Source organism: Dryobates pubescens, chromosome 9, assembly GCF_014839835.1.
Source record: "Dryobates pubescens isolate bDryPub1 chromosome 9, bDryPub1.pri, whole genome shotgun sequence".
NCBI classification, from domain to species: Eukaryota; Metazoa; Chordata; class Aves; order Piciformes; family Picidae; genus Dryobates; species Dryobates pubescens.
In genome coordinates this window covers 13,670,405-13,683,817 of record NC_071620.1, presented here as the reverse complement: position 1 = coordinate 13,683,817, position 13,413 = coordinate 13,670,405, and the positions used below count along the sequence as shown (strand labels likewise).

General features: G+C 41.9%; 1 protein-coding gene across 1 annotated transcript in view; it reads left to right on the top strand.

Moving 5' to 3' along the window:
- LAMA1 (laminin subunit alpha 1) overlaps positions 1–13,413 on the top strand; it is a 111,491-nt gene that overhangs the window by 17,841 nt on the left and 80,237 nt on the right. The window contains exons 3-5 of the mRNA XM_009909928.2: positions 320–432; positions 8,860–9,102; positions 11,768–11,947. Coding sequence (XP_009908230.2) covers positions 320–432; positions 8,860–9,102; positions 11,768–11,947 — 536 coding nt within the window. The remainder of the gene's footprint in view (positions 1–319; positions 433–8,859; positions 9,103–11,767; positions 11,948–13,413) is intronic.

Sequence of the window (13,413 nt, the reverse complement as noted above, 5' to 3'; positions counted from 1 at the left end):
GTTTGTTTCAGTGGTTCTGTCATTCTTTCTGACCATTCCTCATGAATATGGGGTCTTCTGGGGTCAAATACTTTTAAGTCTGTCTCCTACATGAGTGAAACTGTTTGAGGAAGGAGCTGACATAGCCCCTTCAGCTGCTATTGAGCACCACAAAGTCCAGTCAGTGACTTTGTCAACTCCAGTCTTTTTGTCTGAAGGCTGGATTTCAGCTTCTAATTCTTTATCATAGGAAGAAATTGTGCTCAGTGTGAACTAAACCCTCTGGGTCTGGGAAAATAAGGTATTTTCACAAGGTGTTTATATTTTTGCTTTAAAACAGAGCAGCATCCAATTTCCAGTGCAATCGATGGTACCAATAACTGGTGGCAAAGTCCCAGCATTCAGAATGGGAGGCAGTACCACTGGGTCACCATCACCTTGGATTTAAGGCAGGTGAGTAACATTTAGGTGAGCATCATTTATTTTGTGTTGGATGTAAACTGGTGCAATTGATTGCAGTTCTTCTGTGCTAGGGTATTTAGAAGTTAACCATTTAGCAGCACATAGTTACACATGGGTAGTTAAAGCCAATATGAATTGAATTTTGAACAGATATATTTTTCAGTTATGATTCAAGAGCATCTTGAAGATTTCATTTTGCTCTGGTTTGAGCTAGAGCAAAACCAATTCTGTCCAGGGTCTTTGACTTCTCAGTTAAATCTCTGCTCAGTGACAACACTTTCTGAAGTTCAGGGAAGGTTTGCACAGCTGCTTCTAGCATTGAGAACACTGATGGGGAGAGAGACTGCCAAGGGCTGCACTGCGGAAAGGCTCTGGCTTAAACTTGCTCCTGTGCAGAGCAAGGGCACTGCCGCATATTGTGCCCCATTTGGGGGAGGGGGGGGGCAAGAAGTCAGAGGCACCTGCAAGGAGGAGAGGACAGGACAGAACAGGACAGGTGACCTTCTACTGGCCAACAAGAGATTCCATCCCATGGACAGCATCTTCAGGATCAAGGTGAGGGATCATCAGGGTGAGGCCTCTTCACTGGGTGGTGTCTCAGGAGGACTCTGTCCTTTCTGCCTTCCATCCTAACCTATGTGTTCCTGAATACAGTTTCAGAATCCAACTTCTGAATCCTGCCACTGAGTCCAGTCTGTGACTCCCCCAGTGCTTGCCCTCAACATCAATGGTGACAGTGGTGTGGTTACTGCCATCAGGAGTTGGGTTCCAATAATTCGTATCTCTTTGTCTCTCTTTCATTAGATTGTTCTTCTTTCCATTCCATCTCATTTATATCTTTTTGCCAGCCCATCTCTCTCTCTGAGATTCCCTTTGTCTTCCCTTTGAGATGGCAGAGGGGTTCATAGAAAGCCTCTGGCACTTATCTGATGGGTAGCTCAGCCCTGAACCCTTGACACATTCCAATCAGATTGGAGTGTAAGGGACTGTGTCTATAAGTTCATAGACCCCAGGTTGTTGGAATTCATGGCACAGTAACAGTTGTATGTGTGTGACTGAGAAAGATTTGTGATTTGCTTTAGGAGGACATAGCACATTATGCTCCCAAATACGAACTCCTTTGATCCGTAGGTATTGTAACTCTGATACTGAGTTTTAGAGGAGGAGAGAAGGAGCTTAGTAACTGGAGGGTTGTTGTATTCACGTCAGTTATGTCACAGTAGATCTTAAGTTAAACTCTTCTCTTTAAATGTCTCACTATTTTTGCATATTTGCATTAAATATGTAAAGCTGCTAATGCAAAATATTGGTGAGATTAAAACATAAAATGTCAGAAAGTTCACTTGCAGGATCTTCAGGACCCTGGAAGCAGACTTGCCTCAGTTCAGGGATAAGAAAAGTGCACAAAAAATGGGGTAAAGTTGATTTGCCACTTTCTGTGCTTCTGACTGATTCTGAGCATGGTGTTTTTGGAAAGAACACTGGGAAGAAATGATCTGTATTGTATCCTATGAATTTTTGCTCTCAGTTCTGAATATTTAGGGATTATATCTCTAAACCAGTGATTTCTGACTCTGGACAGGCTGGAGCTGTCTGGGCAGAAGTTGGCTTCTCCCTCCTGGGACATTATGGTAAAGCTAGGAGGGTTTCCTCATCCTTACACTGGACGATGCTAAGCTGTTCAAAATATTTGCTGATTTATTAGTATGTCTGTTTGCCATGGAAGAACCAGAAGTCTCCCACCCTGCTCCAAGAAAAGACAAAATGATTTGTGAAAAAGATGTGTTTTTCTTGGCTTTTCCTTACTGATCTTTGAGAAGACCTATGCGTTGGCCAGTGTTTGAAAATCATAGCTCAATGTCATTGGTATGGGCATGCTTCCAGGCTCTGGAAGAAGCTCTTGTTGCTTAGAAATACTTGGTGTATAGTTTGAAGCAAGCTTTTGCAAGATCTCTGGACCCTGCCTGAAAGTTATTTTATGTGTTAAGCCAGAAAGTTTAAGTTTCATGTTGTAAAATGAAGCGCAAGTTAAATTAAGCATGAGGTTTCCTCTTTAATTAGAAAGCAGAACCATTAGGGAAATAATCACAGGGAATCTTTGTCAGAGACAGAAGGTTAGGATAGGAGCTTCCTGTTGGAAGAGTTGTTTGGTTTGTAAGTGGACAAGCAGGAAGGAAAAACAGAGGAGGAGAGGTTTAGTTTTTATCCTAGAACATTCTCACTTTGGAAACACCAGCTGAGGTGCCCTCTAGCTCTTTCCTTCTCCAGGCTTAGTGCTGTTGTGTTTCACCAAGTACATATCTTTCCTCCCCTGACCCATGCTTAGTTTCACTAATTCAATTTGAAAAGTTTTTCCACCCCAAAGGGGCCTTTCTTCTGTGTTTTCCTTGGAGTTCCAGAGAAAAGGCATGGGGGGGGGGGGGGGTGTGCTATGCAAACTGAATGTAAATTACTGTGCTGTGAGAAAGGATTTGGTTAATAGAGACTGCTTCAAGTCAATGAGTTATTAGAGCTGACTTGGTGTGCTGACTTCAAGCCAGTCAGCGTAAGTAATGAAAACAAAAGAAAAGTCTCTGAAGGACCTTAGTGATTTTAGGAACTGTTTACTTCATAAATATCCTTGAGAATGAGTTGAAATACTCTTGTAAGGCCTTCAAAATTCCTGCTGGAAGTCAGTACCTGCAGTGTATCTTTAGCACTGTTTGCATGTCAAGCTCTGTGCATGAAAGCTGTCAAGTACTTTAGCAAAGATGTCCTTTACTGTCTATGTATTCTATGTATTCTATGTATTTACCTTTCCTTGCCAGAATTTAGACTATATTCACACCCTTTTATGATTTGTGATGTGAAGACTGACTATCTGGTCTTTTTTTTTTTTTTTTTTTTTTTTGGTACTTATTTACAGAATCACTGAATGATTTAAGTTGGAAGGGATCTTTGTAGGTCATCTAGTCCAACCCCCCTGCAGTGAGCACAAACAGCTGAGAATTAGAGCAGTTGTTTCATCAACCTTTTTACGATTCACAATCTAAAATAGTGCAGACTTTAGAATAAGATTAGATAAGCACAGGATCACAGAATGGTTTGGGTTGGAAGGGACCTTTAAAGCCCACCTAGTACAAACCCCCAGCAGTGAGTAGGAACATACTCAAACAGATCAGCTTGCTCAGAGTCCTGTCCACCCTGACCTAGAATCTTTCCAAGAATGAGGCATCTGTCACCTCTATGGACAACGTGGGACAGTGTCTCACCACTCTCAACATAACGCAGTTCTTCCTTCTCCCTAGTGTGAATCTCCCTGCCCTGCAAAAAAGCCTGTCTGCAGCTTTTTTATTGACCTCTTTAAGTACTGAAAAACTATTCCAGGTCAGGTTGTTTGGGGCTCTGAACAACCTTATCTAGTGGCAGATGTTCCTGCTTAATGCTGTGAGTTTGGACTAAATAATGCTGTGAGTTTGGACTAAATAACCTTTAAATGTCCCTTCCAACCCAAACCAACCTGATTCATGATTCTGTGATTGCTGCTATGAAGAGATGATTCTTCCATACAAGTTTATTTGGTCGATCTTTACAGTCAGGGTTGAAACACCTGTAAAATGGCACTTTTAATGTATGGCTACTTGGGAATTACTAACTGGCTTTGACTTCACCTTTTTACCCTTGTAGCTCAATAAGGAAGTGAGTTCTGGGAAAGCTCCACAGTCATATTAAAGTGCAGAAATCATTAGCTCTTGCCACACAGCTCAAGTTTAACAGGTGGCTGGTTGGTGGACACTGAAAAGATGTACCTCCATACTCAGCACTGCTGAGGCTGCACCTCAGATGTTTGGATTTGGTTTGGGGCCCCTAACTCCAAGAAGAAGACGGAGGTGCTGGAGCAGGTCTAGAGAAGGGCAAAGAAACTGGTGAAGGGTCTAGAGCACAAGTCTTGTGAGGAGAAGCTGAGGGAACTGGGGCTGTTCAGTCTTCAGAGAAGGAGGCTGAGGGGAGACCTTTTTGCTCACTACAGCTCCCTGAAAGGAGGTTGGAGCCAGGTGGGGGTTGGTTACTTTTCTCAAGGAACAAGTTGCATCAGAGGAGGTTTAACTTGGACATAAAGAAGAATTTGTCCCCCAAAAGAGTTGTCAAGGCCTGGAATAGGCTGCCCAGGTTCCCCTGGAGGGATTGAGATGGAGATGTGGTGCTGAGGGATATGGTTTAGTGATTGATTTGGCAGTGCTGGATTAGAGGTTGCACCTGATGATCTGAAAAGTCTCTTCCAACTTATACTATCCTATGCTTCTAAGGCAATGTTTTTCTACTCTCTGCATACTTGAATGTTTATAGAACCATTCAATGATTTTTGAATGCCTTGTTTGCATTCATAGTGTCAAGGATTTCTTTTCAGTCATTGCTTATCTGCATGCACACAGGAAAAATCAATCCCTATATATACCAAACATGACTGCTGCTTTTCTGGGGAGCGAGTGGACTTGAAAAGATTTAATTTATGGAATGCTGTACTGAATATTTTTATGTTTAACTGTTGTTGGTTTTTTTTTTTTCCCTTCACAAAGAAGCTTGATATTTAGAAGGAATTTGAGTTGCATACTCTCATGGCTATCTTCTATTTCTGCAGCAGTGGCTGCAGTTAGTTTGTGATGAAGGATAGCTCATTGTTACTAGTTGAAACTGGATTTAAAACCAGCTACATCAGCTGCAGACTTGAATAGGTCTTGAAAAAAATGTCTCAATGTAATCAAAAGTAGATCATTTGTTGTTCAGCCAACTGTGTAATAAGCAGGGAAGTAGTTTAGTTGATGGCAGCAAGTGGAGAGGAAAAAGAAATAAATAAAAGACAGCGATGGGTGTTTGAGGAGACTTTTCTACTATGACATAGGGGGGGGGGAAATTAGGTTCCAGTCTTGCATCTGTTTGGTATTTAAGGGAAATGTCTGACTTAGAGCTTGGAGGTATGTAGCAGTTCTTAAGTTCAGTCAATAAAACTGAAATTAGGAAAGTACTTTTCTGTGATACAGAAAATCCCCATAGAAGTGACTCTTGTCACCTACAAGTGTCTTCAGGTTAGGGGTAGATAAATGGTGATACCTCTGATTCTGCTTGTGCACAACCCAGTGTGAAATAGAAACAGAACTCAGCTACCACTGTCTGAACCAGTGAAATCCTGGTTCTGTGTAGGGAATGCAGGTGCTTGACTTGGAGTCTGAGTTGTGTTCCCCTCTCTTGAAAAGCAGGTATTTTAGCCTTTTTAAAATTGTTATTACTTAGCTGGCATGGTGGAGGTTTTATTTAAAAGGGGCCTTCTTTTAGTGAAAACTCTGAAGGCTCAGGGCAGGGCCAGCCACCAAACAAGTGCCTGTGAACCACTCTGCATTCCCAAAGGGAAAAGAAAGGGAATAAAGGAGAGAGAGATGGGCAGGGAAAGAAACTAAACCAGCTGGGATGGAAAGAAGAACAATCCAATGAAACAGAAACAAAGAGATACAAACCAATATGGATCACAACCCTTGATGGCCGTGACTGTCACCATTGTCATCACTGACGACAGTGCCTGGGGTCAGGCACTGGGGAAGTTCCAGACTGAACTTAGCAGTAGGATTCTGCAGATGGACTCTGGAACTGCATTCAGGAATAGATGGATCAGGATCAAAGGCACAACAGACTCCTCTTTGGACATCATCCATTGAAGAAGAGGCTTGACCCTAGTGATCCCTCAGCTTGATCCTGAAGATGACACCCAAGGTGGGGCACAAGATGAGGCACTGCCCATGGTCTGCACAGGAGCAAGCATAAGCCTGAGCTTTTCTGCAGCCCACCCCTTGGCAGGAACTCTTCCCATCAGTGTTTTCTCTGCTAGAAGCCACCACTGGTTGTGCAAACCAGCCCTAAACTTCAGAAGGTACTGTTGGCACTGAGGAGAGACTGGGCTGAGAAGTCAGATCCCTGACCAGAACTGGTTCTGCTCTAGCTCAAACCAGGACGATATTCACTGCACTTTCATCCCATTTTAAGATTGTGCTGAACAACAGAGGATGACAGACCCCAGAGAAATTCTGTCTCTAAGGCTGTGAGGCTATGCACTGATGGAATGTCATATAGAACCACAGACAAAATCCTCAGTTTGTGGAAGTGTTCCTATTTATTGGGACAGATGGAAATGTTCCATTTGTATCTCTCAAATGATAAATCTGGACCAAGTGAATATCATGCTTTAAGTTGCATCTGATTTTAATAGAAAGCTGAGATAGTTAAATTTAATAAGTAAGTAAATAAATTTAATGGGTAATAAGACAGTTAAATTTAGTAATTTAAACATAAGTATTACTTAAATACTTACTAATATTTATATATAAATATATATAAGATTTATATATTTAATTCATAAATAAGAATTACTTTAAAATATCACCAATTATTTTTCTTTCTCATGTCTGCAAGATGTCCTAAGCAAAGCTCTGTTCACTTAACATTTCCTTTCCAAAATAGTTTTGTGAACAGTGTGCACAATACAGTTATTTTTTTATCTCTCTGTATTTGTTTACCTGTTTCACAAGGTTGAAATCTGATTTTATGTGTCAAGTGCTAATCTTGTTCTGCCTTTAATCTGTATTGCAGAAAAAAACAAAACGTATCCACCCAAATGTAAAAATAAAAGGTGTTTAAAATGTCTGGAAGAACTGATAGTGGCCTAACTGAAGCTCAACAGTATTAATACTACATATGGAGATAGGTATCACAGCTGACAAGGAAGCCTGCTCAAGTAGGGATATGAACCCCTGAGCTGGTAGAATAGTACAGCTTTTTTATTTAAGTGTGGCTTGATGCTACGGGGTTCCCCAGTTCAAGAGAGGCAGAGAATTACTGGAGAGGGTCCAGTGGAAGGCTGCAAACATCTCTGAGGGGACTGGAGCATCTCTGTAAGGAGGAAAGGCCGAGAGACCTGGGGTTGTTTAGCCTGGAGAAGAGCAGCCTGAGAGGGCATCATCCCAATGCTCATCAAGAGCTGAAGGGTGGGGAGCAGGAGGATGGGACCAGATGCTTTTCAGTGTTGTCTGGAGACAGGACAAGGGGCAATAGGCACAAACTGCAACCCAGGAAGTTCCATCTGAATATGAATAGAATATTCTTTGCTGTGAGGGTGCTGGAGTCCTGGAGCAGGCTGTCCAGAGAATTTGTGGAGTCTCCTCTGGAGAGATTCCAAACCTGTCTGGACGTTATGATCCTGGGGAACCCTCTCTGGATGACCCAGTTTTTAGCAGACTGGTTGGACTAGATGATCTCCAGAAGTCCCTTCCAATGCCCACCATCCTGGTATTCCATGGTTCTGTAGTACTTATAAAACATAAAACTCCTTTATAGAAATCTTACTAATCTTTAGAGACAGCCTTTTAAAGTGAAGTGATGTAGTAGGTGTTAGGTAAGGAAGAGGACAGCAGCTTTGTATTAAGAGCACTTCAGTGCTGGTGTCTAATACTGTAGCTTGTTACCCAGCTACCACTACAAGGTCATTTAGAAAGAGATACAAAGTTCATTACCTCCCTACTCACAGAAGTGTTGAACAGTGGATGAGGATTTAATTTGGGGCCCAGGATTGTCGCAGTTAGTCAAGATAACTGCTAGAGAGTACACATCTTAAGAGCTACTATTCTTAAATAGCTTCCTTTTGCTCACAATTTTCATGTTCATCTTATTTTGTGCTTACAGAAGTGTCTGTAAATGACCTTCTGCTAAAATAACTTTAGCACAGAATGGAATGTAGAGATTTTTAATGTAAAAAGCTTATCAGAAATGCTGTTACTTAGAGGATTAAGCTCCCAGCTAAAATGTGAAAGAAAGAGTTGTTTGGGCTATAGCTGCTTTGAGAAGGAAAAAAACCCAACCCCAACCCAACAACCCACTTCTTTGAAGCACTCAGTGATTCAGAATAGCTAAATACCACATTTCCCATAGAAAGAATGTGATACCCACATAATTCTTCAATGTACAATATGGATATAGATTTCAGCTATTGCATTAACTCAGAATCATAGAATGGTTGGGGTTGGCAGGGACCTTTAAAGGTCAAAGGGACCTTTAAAGGTCATCTAGTCCAGCCCCTCCTTTCAGGGACATATTTAAGTGATGCACTGACTACATTTCATCTTCTTTTTTGTTTGTTTTGTCTTCTTGTAATGTTCAGAGTTTTGGCAAGAAATGATACTCATTTCTGCTGGTAAAAGATTAGACTGTCCCTTTTTTGTGCAGAAATTTTAGCTAGATTCACCAAATTTTGCCTACATTGACCACATTTTACCCTTAACTCCAGGCAAACCATTTATAAACTGCACTTAATATAGAAGTTTAGTACCCAGTTGGCTTCTAGTGGTATTTTGCAGCATAATGAAGTGTTAAATTCTTCTTCTTGCATTTTCTTTTGAGGTCTTTCAAGTGGCCTATGTCATTATCAAAGCTGCTAATGCTCCACGACCTGGAAACTGGATTTTGGAACGCTCCATAGACGGCACCGAGTTCAGACCGTGGCAGTACTATGCAATTAGTGACACTGAATGTTTAACTCGTTATAATATAACACCGAGAATTGGGCCACCAACCTACAAGAGAGATGATGAAGTGATCTGCACCTCTTACTATTCCAGATTGGTTCCCTTGGAACACGGAGAGGTGGGTTTGGTTTTGCACTTTTGGGGTCTCTAAGGGCATGGGGTGATAGTGATGGAAAAATTGCAATCCAAACAGTTTTGGGCTACAGGTAGAGCTGATCACCTTCAACACTACCAGAGAATCTGTTACTCCTCTTTAAGGATATTATCTTTGCATCATGTACCAGTATAGCTAACATTTAAATGTTGGGATGAAACATGTCTTTGGCTCTACATTCCCTGTTACTAAACTCTTTGTTCTCTCTCTCTCTCTCTTTGCATAATTTGACAGTAGCTATTAGCTGTGAATTATTAGTTGCTTTATCCAGAAAGACTCTTAAGAGTGGCTCTGTTTTGCCAGGCTTTTGATGTAATAAAGAACCCCCCTGTGCTGGGAACACCTGGTTGTGTGAGATAAAGTGTGAACACTGTAGAAGTGCTGGGCACAGCTGGTACTCCTAAACAAGCCTTGGCATTGTTTCAGGGATGGAGCATAATTAAAAGAGCTACAAGTTGTGCAGCCTCTCTGTGGGTTGTGCTTTCTTTTAACCAACTCTCTATTCATGGTACTTGTGTAATTTATTGCTCAGAGGCAGCCACATAATGAAATGATACATTAAAAGCAGTAGTTATTCTACTCTGAATGCTATAATGTAAGACCGTGATAATAAATGCAGTGTTACCTCGTGCTGGTAACACTTAGCTTAATAGAAACCAATATATTTTTATTCCTTGGTGGAATGGATGCAGCAAAGTGCTAAAGTGTGTCAAACCTTCACATAAACTTAAAAATACATTTCAGCAAGAAAATGCCAAAGAAATTCAGTAATATCAAGTCCCATGCCCTCCATTCAAATGTTTATTGCAGTGATGTAAATATATGCCCCACAGATCAGGAAGAGACAGAGAAACTTGTCTCTCTACATAAAGCAGAAAACCCTTGGGTTGGAGGGCTAAAGCTAGCTGTATTCTAGGCTGCATCCCCAGCAACATGGGCAGCTGGAAGAGAGAGGGGATTCTGCCCCTCTGCTCCCCTCTCCTAAGACCCCACCTGCAGTGCTGGGTCCAGCTCTGCGGTCCTCAGCACAGAAGAGACATGGACCTGTTGGAGCAGGGCCAGAGGATGCCACAACAGTGATGGGCTCTGCTATGAGGCCAGGCTGAGAGAGTTGAGGTTTTTCAGCCTGGAGAAGAGGAGGCTCCAGGCAGACCTTCTGGTGGCCTTTCAGTACTTCAAGGGACCTATCAGAAAGATGGAAACAGACTTTTTAGCAGGTCCTGTTGTGACAGTGGTGATGGGTTTAAACTACAAGAGGGAGATTTACACTGGAGTGTAATAAGTATTTTTTTCTGTGGTTCGTAGTGAGATGCTGTCCCAGATTGCCAAGAGTGGTGGTAGATGCCCCATCTCTGTAACCATTCCAGGTCAGGTTGTCTGGGGCTCTGAACAACCTGCTGCAGTTGCAGATGTCTGTGCTGACTGCATGGGGGTGGATTAGATGGCCTTTAAAGAATACTTGAAGGGAAAAACCTTTGCTTATGGACAAAATTACATGTTCCATCTCAATAAGGCATAAGAAGGAAGACCATGGAACTTCAGGACAAACTTGATACTGTTTTTCTCTTCATGCAATCCCCTCACAAGTCTGGGAGACTTGAGACTATGATGAGCCAGGAGTGTTGGTTTCTCAACTGTGTGAGTCAGGGAGCAGAAATTCTGCCTGCAGGTAGAGGATAGGGAAGAGAAGAATTCCAGGTAGTTTATCATAGAATCAGAATGCTTTGGATTGAAAGAAGCCTTTTAGAGATCATCTAGTCCAACCCCTCCTGCAGTCAGAGGGAACACTGCAAGTAGATGAGATGTTAACTAACTGTGCTGTGTTGTTGGAAAACAATATGAAGTTCTGTGGGTTTTATTCTTACACTAAGATGTTTGTTATTGGAAATTAATCACAATTAGCAGACAGAATCAGAGAACTTTAAGGGTTGAAAGGGACCTTGGAAATCATCTAGTGCAAATCCCTGCCAGAGCAGGATCACCTAGAGTAGATCACAAAAAACACATCCAGGTGGGGTTTGAATATCTCCAGAGAAGGCAGCCTGTTAGAGTGTTTTATCACTTTCACAGTGAAAAATATTTTCCTTATGTTCATGTAAAGCCTCCTGTGGTCCAGCTTTCACCTATTGCCCCTTGTCCTATCATTGGAGATCACTGAAAATAGCCTGGTTCTGCCCTCCCAACAGCTGGCCTTCACATATTTGCAAACATTAAAGAAGTCACCCCTCAGTCTCCTCTTCTCTAAGCTAAAGCCCCAGCTCCCTCAACCTTTCCTCATAAGGGAGATGTTCCACTCCTTACATCATCTTTGTGGCTCTGCACTGGTCTCTTTCAAGCAGTTCCCTGAGGTCCTTCTTGAACTGAGAGGCCCAGAACTGGAAACAATATTCCAGATATGGCCTCACCAGGGCAGAGTAGAGGGGAAAGAGAAAGTCTTTGGGCTGACTAACCACAGCCCTTCTAATACACCCCAGGATGCCATTGGCCTTCTTCGCCACAAGGGCACATTGCTGCTTCATGGTCAGCCATCTACCCACCGGGACACCTAGGTGCCTCTCCTGTGCACTGCTCTCCAGCAGGTCAGTCCCCAACCTATACTGTTTGTGATTAAGTCAGTCTCTCTTTCTAGATTCACACATCACTGATCAATGGTAGGCCCAGTGCTGATGATCCTTCACAGAAGCTTTTGGAGTTCACTTCTGCACGATACATTCGCCTGCGACTGCAGCGCATCCGAACTCTTAATGCTGACCTCATGACTCTCAGCCATAATGATCCAAAAGAACTAGACCCCATTGTCACCAGAAGGGTAAGTGGATTCTTCATAAATGATATTCAGTGTGATACTTTGTCAGAAAAAAACTTCCAAAAAATGCTTTTTAGAGACTGTTTAATTGGTTGCTTTTTGCCTTATTTGCTTGTGTAAATTGCTTATGCTATTTATAATGCTTTGTCAGCAAAATAAATGTGATTTGGCTCTTGGAAATGTCACTTGAGGTTGCTCTTCATTCAACTACTGCCGTACCTTTTCTGGTATACCAAGGATTTTAGGACCCAATGCTCTGATTCATAAAAATAACTATTTGGCAGCCGTGCCATTGTGAATTTTGATTTTTCTTATGAGTTTTGATGCCTCAGGTTGCACCAGGAGAGGTTTAGGTTGCATACTAGAAGAAAATTCTTCAATGAAAGGCTACTCAAAGACTGGAGAGTCTCTCCAGGGCAAGTGGCTGAATCCCCATCCCTGAAGTTGTTTCAAAGAGGCAGAGATGTGGTGCTGAGGGATATGGTTTAGCACTGGAGTTGGTAAAGTTACATAATGGTTGGACTAGAATCTTAGAAGTCTCTTCTAACCACAAAGGTTCATACAAATACTTGATGTGTTGACTTTGCTGCTATGATTTTTGATGTCTTATGAGGGTTTTTTTTGTTCTTCTGTTTGTTTTTGTTTTTTTAAAGTCTGTTGCAGTCAGTTGTTTTAAAGCCTGTAAACTAATGTAAAACACCCAGATTAGAATTTTGAGAGTATTGACTGATCTTGTCAGATTTTTAAACTGAGAAAACTGAGGCAGTAGGCACTTAAACTGACTTCTTCAAACTCTCACAGAAATTCAGTGTTGGAGCCCTTAATACCAGTACCTACCAAGACTGAAGTACTCTGAAGTATTTCTGCTTTGGTGTTTTGCTGTCTTGGCCTTCATTTACCTGAGACTCATAAGGACATCAGTGCCTTCATTTTTTCCTAGAAGGCAGAACTTTCTGATGAGTTGTAGCTCTTATTCTTAAAGAACATCCACAACCAACTCTTTGTACAGCCACAGGGCTCTTGCAATTTGTGACTTCTCTGATATACGTGATCCTTGTGTGTTGACAACGCTTCAATGTGGTCTGATTACTGAGGGCAGAAAGGAGGAAGGAACAGGGATTTGGTCAGGGTTTGGTGGGTACTTTTAAGGTTAACCTTGGTTATGGAACTATCCTTTCAGCTGCAGCATAGCTGAAACATAAAATAGGGACGGTCTGCTTGTTCTGCATGCCCCATATAGGTCTTGCTTAGTACTATCCCACCAAGCACTACTTAGTTCAGCTTTGCATGAAAATCTGCACATCTTCAAGATGTGAGTCTTATTGGGCAGGGCTCCCAAATCCTGGTATCTCACCTTGTGTCTTGTGCAATCATCTTCAACCATGATCACCACATTCCAGCTTTCTAGGTTGTGTTTTGAAGATTTCACATTGAGTTGTTGTTGGTACCCACTTTGTTAGTTTCTTGTA